The sequence below is a fragment of the Symsagittifera roscoffensis genome, chromosome 1 (assembly GCF_963678635.1).
Source record: "Symsagittifera roscoffensis chromosome 1, txSymRosc1.1, whole genome shotgun sequence".
NCBI lineage: Eukaryota > Metazoa > Xenacoelomorpha > Acoela > Convolutidae > Symsagittifera > Symsagittifera roscoffensis.
In genome coordinates, this window is record NC_087062.1 from 78,178,251 (window position 1) to 78,197,757 (window position 19,507).

Genomic DNA, 19,507 nt, shown 5'->3' on the forward strand with positions numbered 1-19,507 from the left:
TTATTTATTCTTTCATGACGTCTAAGCTGACCGTGGCCTTAGTGTTCCATCCATCGGAAGCAACGGTTACAGACAACTTCCCGAGAAACTCCAAGGAGTTTTTCACAGTTTCGTGAAACTCTTTATTCTCCTCACGTGGCTGCAATAATTTGCTGGCGTACACCAACCTCCTAAACTTGCGGTTTTAGCCCCCCTTCCACCTCCTTAAACTCCTTATCCCCCTTTCCTGTTAAACTATGAAATTACACGCTCTCTTGCCTAACTCAAATTTTTCCGCTTGAAATTGCCACGTTCTGTCGACGATGACTGGGCTTCTCCGTTTCCTTAACCTGTTCATTCCTGCTCTTCTCGGACTAACCGTATCAACCGGCTCCCTGATTCTTAGCATGCAAAAGTATCAAGTAAACCCAAAAATTTGCAAACTAAGGGGGAGCGGAAAAAGCCTGTAATACCTCATAAATTTTTGATTCATCGAAAGAAAATAAATTGAAAAAATTCAGGGAAAATTTGATAAAAGTACCGCGTTTTTTACTCGCGTCATTCATTTCAAAAAAAATACAAAAAAAATCTCATCTGTAAACTAATCTCCTCAAAATGCGGCTGCATCTTCTTGATTTCACTTTCTTGTTCCTTTCCGGTCTGCAGATTGCAGAGTGTTTTAATTTAAATGGACGCAAAATAAGAACCTCATCACCAAGTTCTCGCAGGTCCATAATAAATGGACACGATGCAGCAAAACGAAGAAACTTTTTTGTTCAAATCGAGATTGATTTCTCGGAGGAGGGCAAGGAAGAATACATGACTTGTGGAGGCGCAGTAATACGTCCCCTCTGGGTTCTCACGGCATCGCACTGTCTCTCACTGCCCAACATATCTTCCGTTCTGGTCCAAATCGGCGACTTCACCGACCTCAACTCCACAATTGGGATCTTCTCCAGTTTCCCATCCCCACGTAAAAAAATAAAAATTGTTGAAAAATTGTTCTTGCAGCAGTTTGAATGTAAGAAATTTTGGCTCTTTTTCCTCCCCCCCCCCCCCCCCCCCCCACACACACACACACACACACACACCTCGTATGAGCATCAGTTTCATGATGTCATGATGTAATGAGTGGGTTTACAAGGTTAATTATGAAGACCAAATATGTTTGTCATGACCCGATTAGTCCGCATGCAAATTTTCTTGTTAATCGGTTGGTGGGAACAGTAATTTTACTTGTAAAAAATTGCAAGTGGGGAAAAAGAGCTAAAATTTTGTATGAATATGCGTTCACTTGTTTGTTCATCGCAATGTAGATCATCAAAGTCACTTTGAATAGATTTTCGTCAATTGAGTTTCAGAAATACATTAAATGGGGGAACTGGAAAAGTGCCCAAAACGTAGTAGACTACATCGAAGGAGAGATGTTTGTTCACGAAGAATATAATAACACAGAATACGAATACGGCGGAACTGTAATGAATGACGTGGCGCTGCTGAAATTGTCCGAAAAAGTTCCAAGGACAACTCATGTGCTGCCTCTGTGCGGCAAGGACTTCAACAGCACTGGATTGGAGCTGAAGCTGGTAGGGTTGGGAAATATTCACCCCATCGCTCCAATAACCGGAGAGGCAAAAAAAGAGGAGCCTACAGATTTGCGGCTGCAGGAAGTAGAGTTAGGAGAGACAACCACCTGTCCCAAACTATGGAAGGGCCATACACCCGTTTCAGAGATGGAAGTATGTGCTTTGGGGGGTGATAAACAAGGCTGCTATGGCGACAGTGGGGGCCCCTTGTTCCCCGTTGACGAAGAGGACGATGCCATGTGTCTCTATGGTGTCGTGAGCTACGGAAGTGAGAACTGCCTAGGTGGTGTAACCATCTTCATGAAAGTGCCCTACTTCGAAGACTGGATTGAACAAACAATCCATCAGAACAGTTAAACAATTTAAAATGCTTCTGTCACAAAATCAACTAAAGCATCTGAATTTATACAGTAGTTAAATTAAGGAGGTCAGACATGAAATTTTCAAGCTAACTGTTTTATCGGCTACGCATAGTGAAAGTGGGGCTCTTTTCCAGTTCCCCCATTTTTTTTCTGAAGCTCAAGTACAATAGTCTACCTAGGAGTTACTTGTCTAAGAGCCGGAAATTAAAAAGAGCCAAAGTATGACTTCTGGTATAAGCAAAACAGGGCAAATTGTGGCCTTTTCCAGATCCCTTTTACGAGATTAAGCAAATAAAATTGCCATAATTGATTTGTTACAAGTAGCGGAATCTATCCTTTTTTACTTTATATGGCGTGTGAGGGGATGATTTTCATGAAAAATTTCAAATTTTAGAAGAAAAAAAATTTCATTTTGTTCTATTACAATTAACTTTTAAAGGCTATTACTACCACATAAACCTTAAAAATCAATCAAAACATTCAGGGTTTTGCCCTGATACGAGCAGTCGGCTCTTTTTTCTTTTCCCCCCCACCTCACACGAGCTTCAATATATTAGTGTAACGAGTGGTTTTACGAGGTTGAGTATGAAGACCAAATATGTTTGTCGTAGCCTTATTAGTCTGTATGTAAATTTGCATAACAATTGGACAATGTGGTCAACAAAATTAAATGTAAAAATTTGCAGGTGGGGGGGGGAAAGGAAAAAGAGCCGAGCAGTCTTGTTCAAAATTGGAATTCAAATGTGAGCGCAAGCGTTTTTCTTGAAAGTTTTATGGCAAACATTTTCGGCTCTTTTCCACTTTACCCTCAAATTTGGATTCCAATTTTGAAAAACGGTTTCTACCTTGTCAAAATGCAAAGAAATTACTAAACTATTGAGGTGGAAAACTAGAATAATGCGAAAACTACTGTTCTTTATACCTTTCATCGCATCATCACGCATTCAGCCATCATAGCACGTAATTGCAAGTAGTAGTCTACTTCGCCGGCGCTCCAAAAGGGGGGGGGGGTACCTACACAGGGGTGCTCCGGGGCCTAATCCCAAAACCATGAATGAATGAATGAATGAATGAATGAATGAATGAATGAATGAATGAATGAACATAGGCGCTCCAAACAAATTTTGAAACCACACGGGCACTCCAAAGAGGAAAATAAAACCATATGTTTTATATCCTAAGTGCTATGAAATGACTATGTTATAATAAGTCACTCCTGTTATGATATATAATAAAAAGTAGTAGTAGAATTCTTAAATGGTATATAAATGTTGGAGTGGATTTCCTCCCATTGTTTTCAAATCATGTTAATACAAACACTTCAGCTTAGGAGTTAAGGAAAGAAAGTAACCATATAAAGGATTATTGCAGTACAAACAATTTTTTAAAATGCGAACAAGCTTAATTTAAAACTAGGCAAACAGTTTAGCAATGGTAATCAGTCTTTTTCTTTGAAAGTTTTCTTTGTTTGCACACTATTTCAGGTGACGAATTCATATCACTAGAGTCAGTTTCTTCAAATGTTCTACTTCAAACTGTTATCTATAATATCACAGAAAAAATTATCTTCGGGAACCTTGCAATGACCGAAAGGAAGAGTTGAGAATGCATCGAAGTTGAGGAAGCGCTTACCATCGAAAGGTGAAATTGCAATTTTGTTAGTTATAACAGTCTGTATCTCATGTTTTTTCAATTTTATCGCATAATTGTTCAAACGCAGCGTCTTTTTATCGAACAGGCATTCTTTGAATTGGGCATGAAGTAGTTTTGTTTGCGCGAGTTTTGTAATTCCTTTTGACGAAATTTTTTGATTCAGATCTAAACAAGACAACATTTAATAATAGTGGGTACTGAAAGTGTTCGGGTGTTTTTTTCTTGCGAGCCTCACAAAATAACTCTTTTGGAGCGGGAACTAGACAAGAAACTGTTCTGTTTAAAAATGATCAAATCAACATTGTCCAGTATTGAGTAGACAAATTTTATCTGGGGTAAGAAAAGTATTCGGCTGCTTTTTCGAGAGCTTCACAAAACTAAATATTTTTTTTTAAAAAAAAAAACGGGAACTAGACTAGAAACTATTTTACGTAACAAGCAATCAATTCACGCTTGTCCAGTATGGAGTATAGTTTTGGCTTCAGGGCTACATGTTCCTCCACAAGTTTCCCTCCCATCTTGTCTTTCAGTTTCAAAACGACTTTTTTGTTTTCCTCATTATGCAGCGGGAACTCTGAGGGGTAGTTGGAAAAGTCGAAATCTTGTTGATAAAATTTGAAGTTTTCATAGATGACTTCGGTTTTCACGGCATATATGAAGCTATCGGTAAAGCTGTATAATAATTCCAATTCGAGGTTTGGTTTCATTTTTGTGTGATGAAACTCAAACATATACTTTTTTGCGAGGAGCAAAATTACTGCCCCAACCAATCTTGGCTTAGTCTACTTCACGCTTGAAACCTCTAAGGACATCGTGGCAATTTGATCATTGATTATTTTGAACGGTTTCATATTGCTCGTAGATGTTTTTTCTAGAAGCTCTTTTTGGTGGTTACAATTTCAACATTCTTCCTATTCAGCATAAGCTCCATAGTTTTTCCGAATGCAGAGTTTACTCGATTTTTGTGGAAGTCCTGCTCGGGAGTTCGGTATTCAGCTGAACAAAAGAAGCCAACCATCTTGCTTGCCTAAAGTGTAGCACTTGATGCAATTGTTTGACTTCTATACCAAGTTGAACATATAGAAAAAGGGTCAAGTAATGGAGAACATACTTGTGCTTCGGGTTTAGGGTTTGCATCAGCTTTGCTTTTTTAGGAAGGCTCCTAACATTCGGTCGGGCAACCATTTCGATTTGATCCGTGCTGAGCATATCCATTGTAACTACTTCCTTCGTAGGCGCGATGAAAAAACCTTGAAAGTATTCTTGCAAATCTTCAGGTATTTCGAGAACGCATTTCACAACGTATCCCAATTGAGAATCCGGGCTAGTCAACAGTATTTGTGGCAAAATTTTTTCAACGTAGTGGTAGTGGATAATTCTCCATAATTCCCCGTAAAAAGTTATTCGCATCAATGTGAATTCTGAAGCTTGATTCTTCATTTGGGTCAAATGAGCTTGTGTACTTGTTGTTCGCTTTACAATACTTCTCGGCATATACAGATGACATGCCACCGCGGATCAATTTTTGGGTTATATCCAAGTGCTCATGCTTTGCTAATAGTCTCAAATCCGCCCTGTACAATTTTAAGAACGCGCCGCCTGCAAGATTGCTCGCGCTGTAGCGAAAGGAGCAGTCCAGTCCATACGTTTTGTGACAAACAGATCTGAACTGCTCAAGTACACATGCTAAAAAGAGAACATCTGACGCTAAATAGATATCCTTGTATTCTCCTACGTTCTTGCATCATAGCTGGTAAAATACTTTTATCGCATGGTTGTATTCCATTTTGTCAACGCCGACTTCTGCCCCTTGTAAACTGTTTATCCACAATCTTCTTGCTGGCAGTTTTGTTTCATCAATTTTTTTGAAGCTGTTCACGTAGGAATATGGCTAGTAGCCCTTTTGCTTAAGGAGATCCATTTACTTTTGTGAGTAACCCCTTGATGCAAATTGTGTTTCCATCAGCTAAAATCCGTCTGATGGCAGATTTTCAATTAGCTGACTCAATGAAGAGAGCATAAACTTGTATGAGTCTAAGAACCGAAGAGCCATGAACCGTCTATTTGTCTTTTTTTCCCTTGTTTGTTCTCAACTTTCTTTTATCCAAACCGACATAGTCAGCGAGATATATTTTTCGTCAGTGAAGGGGACTACTGAAAACTGGTTTTTCATTTTCGCATTGTGAAGGGCTTTTACAGTAGCATCTATGTAGTAGTTAGACAAATTGTGAACTATTACCGGAGCGTAGTTAGGCATTATCCCTGCTAGATTACAGTCCTGATGCGCCCAAACTGAAATTTGTTAGTAACGTGGCAGTGGTCGACTACCATCATGGATTCTTCAGCGAACTGTTCCTCACAAATCCAACAAGTGTCTGCCGCTGCTCTCGTAAATTCGGGTTGGCCTACAAAGGTGAAGCATTTACGATTGTCATTGTTGATCTCCCTCGCTAATGGTTCCAATGATTTTATCAATTTCCTTATAGCGTCTGGTCCTCTTCACATTTCGTACTTAATTGGAAATGAGATGCCATTCACATGCTCACTTACAACTAGTCCATAGCTGCATGGCTTATAATATTCACTGTTTGGGTATGCGAAAGAGCTGGATTACGGGAAGGTCTTGGATCAGGGATACTTATTGACTCCAGATCGAAGTAGATTACGCGCGCGGCAAAACATCTTGCCATTAAATTCGAGAACATTTTTTGGTTTTGTTGGGTTTTGGCATCTTTTTTGTTAGTCCTTCCGTATTATAACCCATTTCTTGATAATTTTTTTCATGATTTTGCTTGACGGGCAAATAGGAAAACTTTTTATACATATTTTGTTTCGTATGCGGAATGGCTGTTTTCGCACAAACATCACCATCTTACACAGGTCTTCGATGAGGACATAATTGTAGTTGTCGTCGCTGTTGACGAACAACAGAAGGTCAACCGCAAAGTTACAGTCGTACCTTTTGGACAATAGCTCGTTGTCCTCATATCTAAACCAATAAATTAGGTTATCCAAAAGCTAATTATTTAACCGGATTCTACTTAATCTCGTCTAAAGCATTGTGGACAACGTAAATGATTTTTTTAGTAAAATATTTTTTTCTAATTGTATCACCGAAAAACAATGATTTGTACATTGTTGAGCCATTCAAACTGCTCAATGTCAAACAAGCTCATAAGCATCTGGTAGTCACCGTTAATCTCCATCAGATTCGGCTGTAGTTTTTGATCAAATGTGCTGATCTGTGCCTTTTTCCGCCATTGTTGTTCCGGATTGTATAGAGGCGGCTTTTTGGGTTGCGCGTGATAAGCTGTGTAGTAGAAATACAGCAAACAGTTATGATCTGATGTGTTGTGGACACTTACCACATTTCTCTGTTGCTTCTTCAAATTTGGCGCCTGCTCTGATTGGGGAAAGTTTTGCCATGCAAATTTTGACTCTTCTGACTTCATCTATCCACTCCTGTGAAAACCAACAATTGTAATTGTGTTAACCATTTGGTCAATGATTTCGCTAGTGGTTTTGTTGGTTACCCCTCCGAAGTACAAATTGTACATGGCTGTAGTGACAATTGATGTAGTCATATGAAACTGGTCGTCTTCCTCCACAAACTTCACAAGCGCAAATTTGCCTTGTAGCTGAAATTGGTGAGGTGCGTTCTGAACATGATCAGAAATCAGCTGGTTAGTTGCTTCCTTCTTATTCATTATTAGTCTAAGCATGTCTGCTTCTTCTTTTCGGTTACAAATTCAAACTTTTTTAGCTTTCCGCCAAAAGCACCCTGTTGAAGTGTTGCAGAGATCCCGCCTTCGATATTATTGCTGACTTAGGCTCGCACGCTGGCAGCTCATGCTCCTGTTGCATATGCGTTCGGTAAGCATGTTAGGAAGGGAAAAGAGTGTTACAGAACACACAATGCTTTTCTATTTCGATTATATGTTCCGTGGCAAGGTGTTCTCGCGCATGTCCCAGTGTTTCGAATGATTCTCAACTTTTGCCTCATGTAGTGTGAGGCCTTTTTTTGTTGCTCCAATTCCAAGCACTGTAAGCTGATGTTTTCTGTAGTTTCTTTACACGTTAACTGCACACGGCATTCATAGCAGATTATTGATTTTTCCCGTTTTTTCGCTTTCTCCGACATCATGTTCGGGTATCAACACTCCAGAATGTCCGTGAATTTATCATATTTGCTGGCTTTGCAATGTTTCTCACGCGATCACTCTTGGATGTAGTTTTGCGGTTTTCTTAAAAATCAGGGAAGTTACTGTTCGGTCGTCAAAAAATTCAAATCTGGTATGAGGTTCTGAAAATCTTAAGTGTAAAAATGCTGTAATGGAGCAATTTGCATGCTTAGAAGTATTATCATATCTTTTGTGAACAACAATTACGAACCGTTTTAGGAGCAAAATGAGTTCAAAAGTGATTTCCAAAAATTTTATGTTTCTGAATTATTTGTCCGAAGTTTATATTTAAGTAAACTCAATAAGTTTTTAACGATAGTTTTTGGGCTTGTTTGTCTGAAATTTAATAAAGTCCATCAACAAGTTTAACTATCTCTTTTGAACGTATTGTATTTATTGGGTTTTCGGCTTTTCACAAGGCTTTTAGCCTTTTAAATAACCGATTAATAGCCCGCTCCGAGTGAAATGAACAAAATTTGTTCAGCATTTGTACAATTTTTGTGCTGTGGTTCTAATGTTTTTTTCCGGTTTAATCCTCTAATTTAAGTATCGGTACGAAAATTCAGAAAAATATATATTGTTCAAAAGAATAAAAATGGCAAAACCACTTTTTATTAACAATGACTCGGCAATGAATCACTATCTCTAGGCTATGAAGAGGTATTCTAGAGAAGTGCATTGGTTTACTGGCAAATCAAATCCTAAAAATGAGTTTAAAAGGTTCAAAAATTCATATTTTTTGAGAAACTTTTTTTTGATAAAGTTGTTTATTGAGTTATAACGCACTTATTGACTCATAAGTCAAGATAGAGTAGACTTAGACCACAGTCATGAGGTTTATTTACATTCTCCTATTGCTGGGCAATCGGTCAGAGTATCTACTAAATTTTGACTGGGGGCTTTCCAATTGACTGACTAATTCGTTGTTTTTTTTTCACCCAAATTTTTGAAAAATTAAAAAAAAACACAATTTTTAAAAATAGTTTTTTAGGTCAAATTTGATTTGGTTTAATGCTGTAAGCGTAACTGTTTTTAACTCGTCGATTAGTATCAAAGACTCTATGCAACGATGCTTTGGTGTCACCCACAATCTGATAATGAATTATGTCCAAGTAGATAAACGTCATTTGGCTTCCAGCAGCGCTATCAACAGGATAGTCGGAGATGAGGCTTTGTGATGTGAGAGTGCAATGGATATGACTGGAATCTTTATAGCCGATATGGTAGCTCGTTCCATCTCTTATACCTTTGAAACCTAAAATACTAGGACTTTGTTGGCTATTAAAGGTAATGCTCTTCCATTAATGCATCCAAATTGAAAAATTTTTGGTAATGGGGTTGATGCTAAAACTTAAATTATCGAGATCAATTTTCAGATTGATTTTGTTGAATAATTTCTCGACTTCATCATATCCACTCTTTGTGATTTCACCTGTCTCGCCGTCGTATGATCTGGATATTTTATCTTTTGACGCTTTTAGGCTTGCTTTAATTTTTTCTTTTTTTGTAGAACACTATTTTAGTTTCTCTTACATGCTGTGTTTGGGAAACGTTATTTCTGTCAATGCAACTCTCCATTCGCCTTGAAGGTCAATATCCTCACTCAGTAGATTTATAAAACTCACTACCGAGTTGTCAATGGAAATATTCATTGAGGCTGATGATACCAACGTAATAGTAAAAAAATCTTTGTCAACCCCAAAGTTGCTAGACATTGTTTAGCTTGACCCTTTCTTTTCCAATACTCTGATTAATTCGGGCTCATAAAATTTACCCCCTACTGGATCCTTATCAGCGTCGATCAGATTATAAGTCGGCGGGTTCCTTGTTGGTATATCAAATATTTCAAAAACGTCGTCAGTGAAGGATTGTTTATAACCTTTTCGAAAAGGGATGTAAATTTTTGCTATTTTTACAAAATTACCAACAATAGCTTTGGTCGGCAATTTATTTCCAATGTTTTTTCCGTTTTTAATGAAATGAGACGTGGAACATCCTTTTTTGTGACTTTTTTGTGGGCTAATTCGATGACGCGGTTTGTTCTCGAATTGATTGTGTTGACAAAATCTTGAAGCTGATCAATGTAAGAGAAGGTCCATTTGTCCTCCAAATACATAAAGTTTTGACATAAAGTTTTCTCACATAAAGTTTTGAATGACCCCTTGAAATCTGTACCTTTATCTACCCACACTTTTTGTGGCTGTTTTTTTATCATTTGCTTGATTGCATCCGCAGTTGAGGTGGCATACTTTGGTTTCAATGGTTGTACACGTACAAAGCGGGACTTTCAATCCACTGCAACCATAAGATATTTAATGTTTTTATTGTAATCTGCAAGTTTATCAACATACGCTAGGTCAATTGACCATATTTCGTCTATGTCGAAAACTTTCATTCTGAGGCGTGGTATTTTGTGACGAAGTGTTCGATATTTTGTATATGCAGGCTCTGTTTGTAAAAACCGTTTCACTTCACTTCGTGAAAATTTTGATTCCTTTTTTAATTTATGTACACTGCCAAACAGTTTTGGACCTTTACTTCTAAACTTAGTTTCAATATTTTTTTTTTCAACCGGTGTTGTCTTGCCATTTTTTGTTTTCGTATTCGTCTTCTCTGTCGTTGCAGAATCTGAATCGTTATTCGGTGTTCTGGACGATTCAGAGTCTTCTTCTTCTGCTCCTTCTTCTCGTCTGGTTTTCTGTGCTGCCCGTTCTATTTCACTGTTCGCAACAGTCCTTGTAATTCTGCGTCTTTTAATGCTTTTTGAGCTGAAACTTATTGACGGTTTCTTGGGAGAAAGGAGGGCTGTAGATGTTGAAAGGGAATTTGTGGAACCTTTGCTTCTTTTTTTGTTGAATTTGTTCCGTACTTGTTGACTGAACCGCGACTTTGGCATACTTGTTCATAACCAACTGTTCGTCAAGTTTGAATGACCTCAAAACCAGTATGAATGCAGGGTTGTAAAGTTTTTTTACTTTGTTGTTGTATATCATACACAAAAACTGATGCCTTAAGATCGGTTGGAACTTTATCAACGTAAAGCTCTTCATTTTTTTTGTTTATTATGACTCGCTCTGACTTTTTAATAACTTCCATATTTTTTTTGCTCGCTTAAGTTTGTTTTTGTCCATGAGTTGTAACCATAATTCGTTCAGTGGATCAAGCGTCATTAAGACCAGCACTTGTTTCCAGATCATTTCTCTCATCTTCAGTGAGAAGGAGAGCTTGTTCTTGTAGATTGTTTTCTACTGTGGCATTGATAAGTGTTTCAGGGGTTGGTATGACTGAAGGATTAGTTGTTGTTGCGTTTAGGGGTTTTAAACGGTTCAAGTTTTAAACGGCTTTTTATGTTTGATGGAGTTTTCAAGAAAAAATGGCGCTGCAGGGGGTTGTTCTCTAATATAAACATGCTTCGGAATCAGAACAAACTCTTGTGCTGTCATTTTAATGCTGTCAAATACTTGAAGCAAAAATAAAATATATGCCTGATAAGATAATATCCTTGTTTACTCATTATAAAAGCTTTTTTTTTTCTAGACTCGTTTTTGGATTGATTAGAATCTTATAAGTTTCTTCGAATTTATTAAGATTTGTAAAACTTACAGGCCCATTGCCGTTGACTACATTGAGCAATCATTCTCAAACGACTGATATGGCTTGAGTATTTGATATTTTCCTAATAAAACTCCGTAGTTGACTTGGATTCAATTGTACCATTTGCTGCAGATTAAATAATATTTTCGCGTTCATTCGTGATAGGTGTCACCTCTGTCTTATGTAATGGTAAATAGAAAATTGAGGGTGAAGGTATTCTGTTTGAACAGTATCTAAGACAATTTGATGTTCGGAGATCCAAATCTATAAGTAGTTGTCCGAAGGTGTGCTTTGTAGCCAATTCAAATGAATTTCGTAAAAAATTGTTTACATTAAGTTGCCTGCCTAGATAATCAAGTTGCTGAATATCACGGGGTGATTTGAATAAAATGATGTGAGATGTGTTCAAATCAAAAGTTCGTGACCATCGGTTTTGTTGGAAGTTATATTTAACATAGATATTATTGAAGCCTTTGTGTCTTCCTGCCGTTGCCAGTTTAACAATTTTTTTATCATTGTAAATATCATGAGTCATCAAACACTAACAGAATGTTTTCAACGTTTCTCAAACGATCACATCCATCAAATTTTATGAACTCTATTTGAATGCAGGGAGCGTTAATTTTATCTTGAACTGTAGGTTGAATATTTTTGTAAAAAAATAAAAATTGTCCAAATTTGGGATGAAAAGATCTTAATTTCAATTATTTGAAAATTCATTCTGTTTTTCAGGATCCCGAAGTTCCTACAACTGCCATAAATAGTTTTTTCGATGTATCAATAATTTTATTCACTTCCTTGGGTTTGGTAGCACGTACCCAACTAAACCAGTCAATATGGAAAACCAAACTGATGTTTCTTTATAGCTTAGTTGCATCAAAGAAAGTTTATAGATACTAAAGCTTAGTAAAATTAAAATTAAAACCATTTGAGACATAAAAATTACTTCTGAACTGGGAACAGTGGCATCAAAACAAAATTTTTAAGATTTTTGTTCGGTATCATTCCGATCATAAACAAAATCAGTAAGTGTAGTTGCATCAGGCTCATCATCTGCTACTTCAGACATTCTGGTGTTCAATTTAATTTCATCTCTCTCTCTCTCTCTCTGACTATCTTTCTATATCAACTGTTTTTCAACTGGTTTTTAGGAAGAAAAATACGTGGTTATAAAATTTTTTATTTATTCTTCTGAACAGCAAAAAATCTCGTATCGAGTATAACTATTGTGAACATTAGTGGTATCATTTTCATTGTCATGTATTTCCACTACATAATTGGCTGGGACATTTTTAGTTTTTACATGATATATGATTTTCTTCACTTTGTTTTCTTTTACTAATTTCTGAACTTCTGCAGCTAATCACTGCTGCTGAGATCTATATGAACTCCGGACTGAGATTTCGGTACTAAGACTAGCTGGGAAGATAAACTCGTTTGCTGCCTAACAATTTGAATACACTTAAATCGTTAAAAGTATATGAATTGGCCAATAATCGGAAAAACCCTTCTCAAAGGAGTTAATGATTTGTTCTTTTCGCTGCACCACTTGAAGTCGGCAATCAATTTGTTCCACTCTTGTTAATGATTTTTTGATGTCACTCTCTGGATTCATCCAAGCACAAAACACCGAATTTGGAGATAGATACGTCTACAATTTCGCTAGTCTCTCGCTGTCGCTCATTATTCAGCCAATCAAAAAACGCCTTGATTTTCTTCAGGGCGCAGTGGTTCCTGGAGTGGTTATGATGAAAATGTATATTCAAGCTGGATAGTTTTTGAAATATAAATTTTCAATTCTCGGGCGACCCATTTCATCAAGGTTTTCAATTTTTCGATACAAATGCGTTGCCAGAAAATCACTCTGTTCTTTTCCTTTAGCGTAAATTACGGCGTTAGGATTTTTCAAAAAAAAACTTTGAATAACTTGATTGAGGTTTAAATATAAATATTCACCCATTTTCCAGTGAGTTCCGTGCAAGTTATTTGTCAAACTGTAATAAGCTTTTTGTTCTGATTTAGGAAGTGAATTGAAAATGACTGGAGGTAGAAAAATAAGAGAGTCACTGTAATCAGAAAGTTTAATGGCTAGTTCTTTAGCTATAAAATTTTTGTTCCTACAACCGAAGCCTTCAAAGTCTAGCACGACTGATCTTTCCTTCAACATTCTAACGATTGATCGAGACTTGGTTTCATCAGTTCAACATAAAAACAGAAAGTAAAACCACTCAAGTGACCAATCAGGCTATTGTTACACTTCCAGGGTAGCATGTAACAGTAGGTGCGACCAGTGTTATACGCTTTGTGGGAAAATCCCGCGGCATCTTTTAAAAATGCATGCTTTTGAATCGTTCAAGTCTTTGTCCAATGAAGAATTATCTATGCCAATAAGACCTCCATATGGTCTAAGTTTAATGGCAACGTCATTGTTTATGTCATTTTTGCTAGAAAAGAAAAACAGAGCACATGTAGCTAGAAAATAAGTTCGGCGGTCAAAGTTTTTTGATAGGTTTTTTTCACGGACAAATAAGTCTCGTGAATGATTTTCAAGTCCATTGAAGTAACCCTACGTTTTTCCAATTTAATTTGCTATGTTTCCAATACCTCGTGGACCTGCTGAATTTTAAGCCAGTGGATAAGAAAGTATCCTTGCAGATACCACTTACTCAGTCCTATGTCTCGGAGGTTGATATTTAGATGGACCACTGGAAGTTTTTGATATTTTAAAAATTTATCCAAACAAAGTCGAATCTTTCGCTCCATCCCTTTCTCAATAATATTGAGGCAAAATTGAACGAATAATCAAATACGTTTTCATAAGTAGCAATTAATAGATCAGAAGCTTTCCCATACTTTTGTTTTGCATAAATACACCACGTTATTTGTAAAAATTCGCCCAAGTAAAACAGTTTTTTACAACTCTGCCCATATTCTTGTGGTTCCTGAACTGCTCTTTTTTCCACCGTGATATAAAAGCTATTTGAAAATCGTTAATACAACTGTTTTTTCATTGGGTACCAGGTGAGAAGACAGAGAAACTTAAATGCTCACTGTCAATATCTTCAGTGTGCCAACCTTCAATTAAAATCATTTTGCTTAATTCATTATTCCATAATTTTACCATTAGTTTCATCACTCAATTTTGTGGTTTTGGAATTAGGGTCTGGAGCACCAAGAAATTGTGTCTGGAGCGCCTATGAGGTTTTGAGATTAGGCTCTGGAGCACCCCTGTTTAGGCCCCCCCCTCCCCCCTGTTGAGCGCCGGCAAATTAGCCTACTTTCATTGCTTATTTTTTGTATATTTAAGCATTTCAGAGTTGACAAAATTGGAACTATGACGTTGATTCGATACCCTACAGAGATTAAAAAGATTTTATGGAAGTTGACACAGTTCAAAAATACGCCATTTGCTCGTTTTTTTTGCTCGAAATTTTTTGTCTAAATGTTCCTTTTATTTTTGTCTGATTGTCCAGATATCTCAAGAAAGCGAGAAATATAAAAGTTTCGGCTAACACAGAGGTCATTTATATAAATCAATTGATTATATAAATCAATTGAATCGATCAATAAATCAATTGATTCAAACAAGTTTTGTGAAAAAAATTTTGTCTAAATGTTCCTTTTATTTTTGTCTGATTCTCCAAATATCTCAAGAAAGTGAGAAATATGAATGCTTCGGCTAACACAGAGGTCATTTATATAAATCAAATGATTCACTTATGATGAGATTTTTGTATGTTGTTGCAGAAAACACCGTGCCCTTCTTTATCTCTCCGAGCAAAAACATTAAAATAAATTCAAAAGAAAAAACCTCACCAAATTCATTTAAATTGAAACAAGAAAAATTTCAAAAATTGATCAATTAAGAGATACCAAAACACACTGATAATCGAAAAACTGGAAAAAAAACTGAGAGCATATGAATTCATTTTAAAACAAGCAAAATTATTTTTAAGCCTAAAATTGCATGTTTTTATAATTTTTTTAAAATCTCATTGATAATTTTTTGTTTCCATCCTGCAATTTTTTTTTATTTATCTTTTACTATTTTTTGCCACAATTACTGTTTTGATGAAATTTCTGCCATTGCATCCGATCATAGAAATCATAACTTGTACTTGCAATTCTACCATAACATTCATCACGATTTCTGAAAAAAATTGTTGCTCCAAATAGAATTCCAAATAAATTTCCAGCCTTGTAGATCAGTTTTGTATCTTGCAAAAAACTTGAATAAAACTTTATCAAAGCTCCAGTACCATCAAAATCAGTTTTCATTTGAATTGAAAAATCAAAAAACAACTAAAGCTTCATCCGTGTCTCAAAAATTATCCAATACCCGGAAAAACGACCAGAAAACAGCCTCAAACAAACTCTTGTAAAACCTGTATATAAAAAAGACGACGTTGAACAACAAAAGTTTATACACCTATTCTAATCACGGGATCAATCTCTAAAGTTTTTACTTTCCAAAAATCAAATAAACGATTGCCTCCTAGAAGATGATCATAAGTAGAACAAAGTGGTCATAAGTAAAACAAAGTGGATTCTGAGCATCATTTTTACCCGTAGATGAGCTTTTATACTGTACTGAATCAATTCAAAAAACATATGACCCAAAAAAAAGATTGCTACTTCCATGCTTGCTCTTTAATAGTTATTTGATTTCTTCAACCACAATTTTCTACAAAATAAACTTGAAAAAAATAAATTTCTATAGAAGCTCAGTTAATTTGATTGAAAAATTTGAGAACCACATACAGCGAAAAACAAAAATTTATAATACTGAATCAGATTAGATACCAGATGATTGGGTACCAGGTGAGAAGACAGAGAAACTTAAATGATCACTATCAATATCTTCGGTATGCCAACTTCCACTTAAAATCTTTTTGCCTAATTCATTATTCCATATTTTTACATGACACCGGAATGCTCACTATCAATATCTTCAGTATGCCAACCTCCAATTAAAATCTTTTTGCCTATTTCAGTATTCCATATTTTTACATGACACCGGACTGTCAGTCGCTCTTCAAACTTCGTTAATGATTAAGGTGGCTAAGCGTTGTTTCAACAATAAAAGGTGCATACTGAAAGGAAATGGTTTACAGCTAACAACGGTTTAAATATATTGGCTATATCTTTTACGTTAACTTTAATTCCACTCAAATATGAACGTTATAGTCTTGATCGAACGTTAACGCACAACAATACAGTCCCCAAACACACCTTTTTTTATATATCACAACAGCAGTGACTTATTATAATATAGTCATTTCATAGCACTTAGGATATAAAACATGTGGTTTTAGATTCCTCTTTGTAGTGCCCGTGTTGTTTCAAAATTTGTTTGGAGCGCCTATATGGTTTTGGAATTGGGCTCCGGAGCACCCCTCTGTAGGTACCCCCCCCCCCCCCTTTTGGAGCGCCGGCGAATTAGACTACTACTTGCAATAACGTGTTATGATGGCTGAATGCGTGACCTTGCGATGAAAGGTAAAACGAAGAGTAGTTTTCACATTATTCTAGTTTTCCACCTCAATACTCTAATAATTTCTTTGCATTTTGACAAGTTAGAAACCGTTTTTCAAAATTGAATTTCAAATGTGAGGGTAACGTGGAAAAGTGCCAAAAAAATTTGCCATAAAACTTTCAAGACGCTTTATGGCAAACATAAAGCTTGCACTCACATTTGAATTCCAATTTTGAACAAAACTGCTCGTATCAGGGCGAAACTGCTCGTATCAGTAAATTTTACTTCTTTTCCAACCTGAAATTTTATTTTCTTACCTTTTTCCAATTTTTATTACTTATACCTTTTTGATGAAATTTCTGTCATTATATCCGAGCTTAGAAATCCGAACTTGGACTTGCAATTCTATAATAACAATCATCAAGAATTTTTTAAAAACTTAATAGCTCCAAAAAGATTCTCAAATAGATTTGCAGCCTTGTATATCGACTTTATATTGTAAATACTTGTTAAAACTTCTTCAAAACCTTATTGAAAATGAGTGAAGTTTAGAAGACACTCACATTTGAGAATTTGGACAAGCCTAGAAAAAACCACATTTTAAAAAATTAATTCTGACTTAAATGTGCTAAAAAAATTCTTCAACTCAAAACAAAAAATCTCATCAAATTCACTTTAAATGAAACTTAAAAAAATCCAAAAACGATCAATGAAGAGATTCCAAAATACACTGATAATTGAAAAACTGAGAAAAAACTGAAAGAATATTATATCATCAAAAAATATTGAAAAATGTCCTTCAGATTAAAACTGCATAATTTTATATATTTATGTTAATTATTTTTACTCTCAAAGTAAATTTCACTTCTTTTTTCTTTTCCAACCTGAAATTTTATTTTCTTGATTTTACCAAATTTTACTACTTATACTTTTTTGATGAAAACTCTGTCATTATATCCGAGCATAGAAATCACAACTTGTACTTGCAATTCTATAATAAAAATAATCAAGATTTTTTGAAAAAAGTTATTGCTCCAAATAGATTTCCAAACAGATTTCCAAACAGTATATTTCCAAACAGTATATCAGTTTTATAACTGCAAATATTTGTTAAAAATTCTACAAAACTTTATTGAAAATGAAAGAAGCTTAAGAGAATCTCACTTTGAGGATTTCGACAAGCTTAGAAAAAGTCACATTTTAAAAAATTAATTCTGACTTAAATGTGCTAAAAAAATTCTTCAACTCAAAACAAAAAATCTCATCAAATTCACTTTAAATGAAACTTAAAAAAATCCAAAAACGATCAATGAAGATATTCCAAAATACACTGATAATTGAAAAACTGAGAAAAAACTATAAGAATATTAAATCATCAAAAAATATTGAAAAAATGTCCTTCAGATTAAAATTGCATAATTTTATATATTTTTGTTAATTTTTTTTACTCTCAAAGTAAATTTCACTTCTTTTTTCTTTTCCAACCTGAAATTTTACTTTCTTGATTTTATCAAATTTTACTACTTATACTTTTTTGATGAAAACTCTGTCATTATATCCGAGCATAGAAATCACAACATGTACTTGCAATTCTCCAATAAAAATAATCAAGATTTTTTGAAAAAAGTTATTGCTCCAAATAGATTTCCAAACAGATTTCCAAACAGTATATTTCCAAACAGTATATCAGTTTTATAACTGCAAATATTTGTTAAAAATTCTACAAAACTTTATTGAAAATGAAAGAAGCTTAAGAGAATCTCACTTTGAGGATTTCGACAAGCTTAGAAAAAGTCACATTTTAAAAAATTAATTCTGACTTAAATGTGCAAAAAAAATTCATAGTCTCAAAACAAAAAATCTCATCAAATTCACCTAAAATGAAACTTAAAAAATCCAAAAAAACGATCAATGAAGAGATTCCAAAATACACTGATAGTTAAAAAACTGAGAAAAAACTGAAAAAATAATAAATTCCAAACAGATTTCCAAACAGTATATCAGTTTTATAACTGCAAATATTTGTTAAAAATTCTTCAAAACTTTAATAAAAATTAAAGAAGCTTAAGAGAATCTCACTTTGAGGATTTCGACAAGCTTAGAAAAAGTCACATTTTAAAAAATTAAATCTGACTTAAATGTGCAAAAAAAATACATAAACTCAAAACAAAAAATCTCATCAAATTCACTTAAAATGAAACTTAAAAAAATCCAAAAAAACGATCAATGAAGAGATTCCAAAATACACTGATAATTGAAAAACTGAGAAAAAACTGAAAGAATAATAAATCATCAAAAAATATTTAAAAAATGTCCTTCAGATTAAAATTGCATAATTTTATATATTTTTGTTAATTGGTTTTACTCTCAAAGAAAATTTTACTTCTTTTCCAACCTGAAATTTTATTTTCTTAATTTTACCAAATCTTACTACTTATACTTTTTTGATGAAAACTCTGTCATTATATCCGAGCATAGAAATCACAACTTGTACTTGCAATTCTCCAATAAAAATAATCAAGATTTTTTGAAAAAAGTTATTGCTCCAAATAGATTTCCAAACAGATTTCCAGCCTTGTATATCAGTTTTATAACTGCAAATATTTGTTAAAAATTCTACAAAACTTTATTGAAAATGAAAGAAGTTTAAAAGAATCTCACTTTGAGAATTTCGAC

The 19,507-nt window shown here is 34.9% G+C and overlaps 3 protein-coding genes across 4 annotated transcripts in view; 2 read left to right on the forward strand and 1 right to left on the reverse strand.

Moving 5' to 3' along the window:
- LOC134849916 (UDP-N-acetylglucosamine transferase subunit ALG13 homolog) overlaps positions 1-19,507 on the reverse strand; it is a 342,028-nt gene that overhangs the window by 168,824 nt on the left and 153,697 nt on the right. The window lies entirely within an intron of this gene.
- LOC134849933 (uncharacterized) overlaps positions 1-19,507 on the forward strand; it is a 222,837-nt gene that overhangs the window by 131,195 nt on the left and 72,135 nt on the right. The window lies entirely within an intron of this gene.
- LOC134840004 (chymotrypsin-like elastase family member 3A) lies at positions 1,404-1,922 on the forward strand. The gene has a single exon (XM_063855634.1). The coding sequence runs from the start codon at positions 1,404-1,406 to the stop codon at positions 1,920-1,922; it is 519 nt and encodes a 172-aa protein (XP_063711704.1).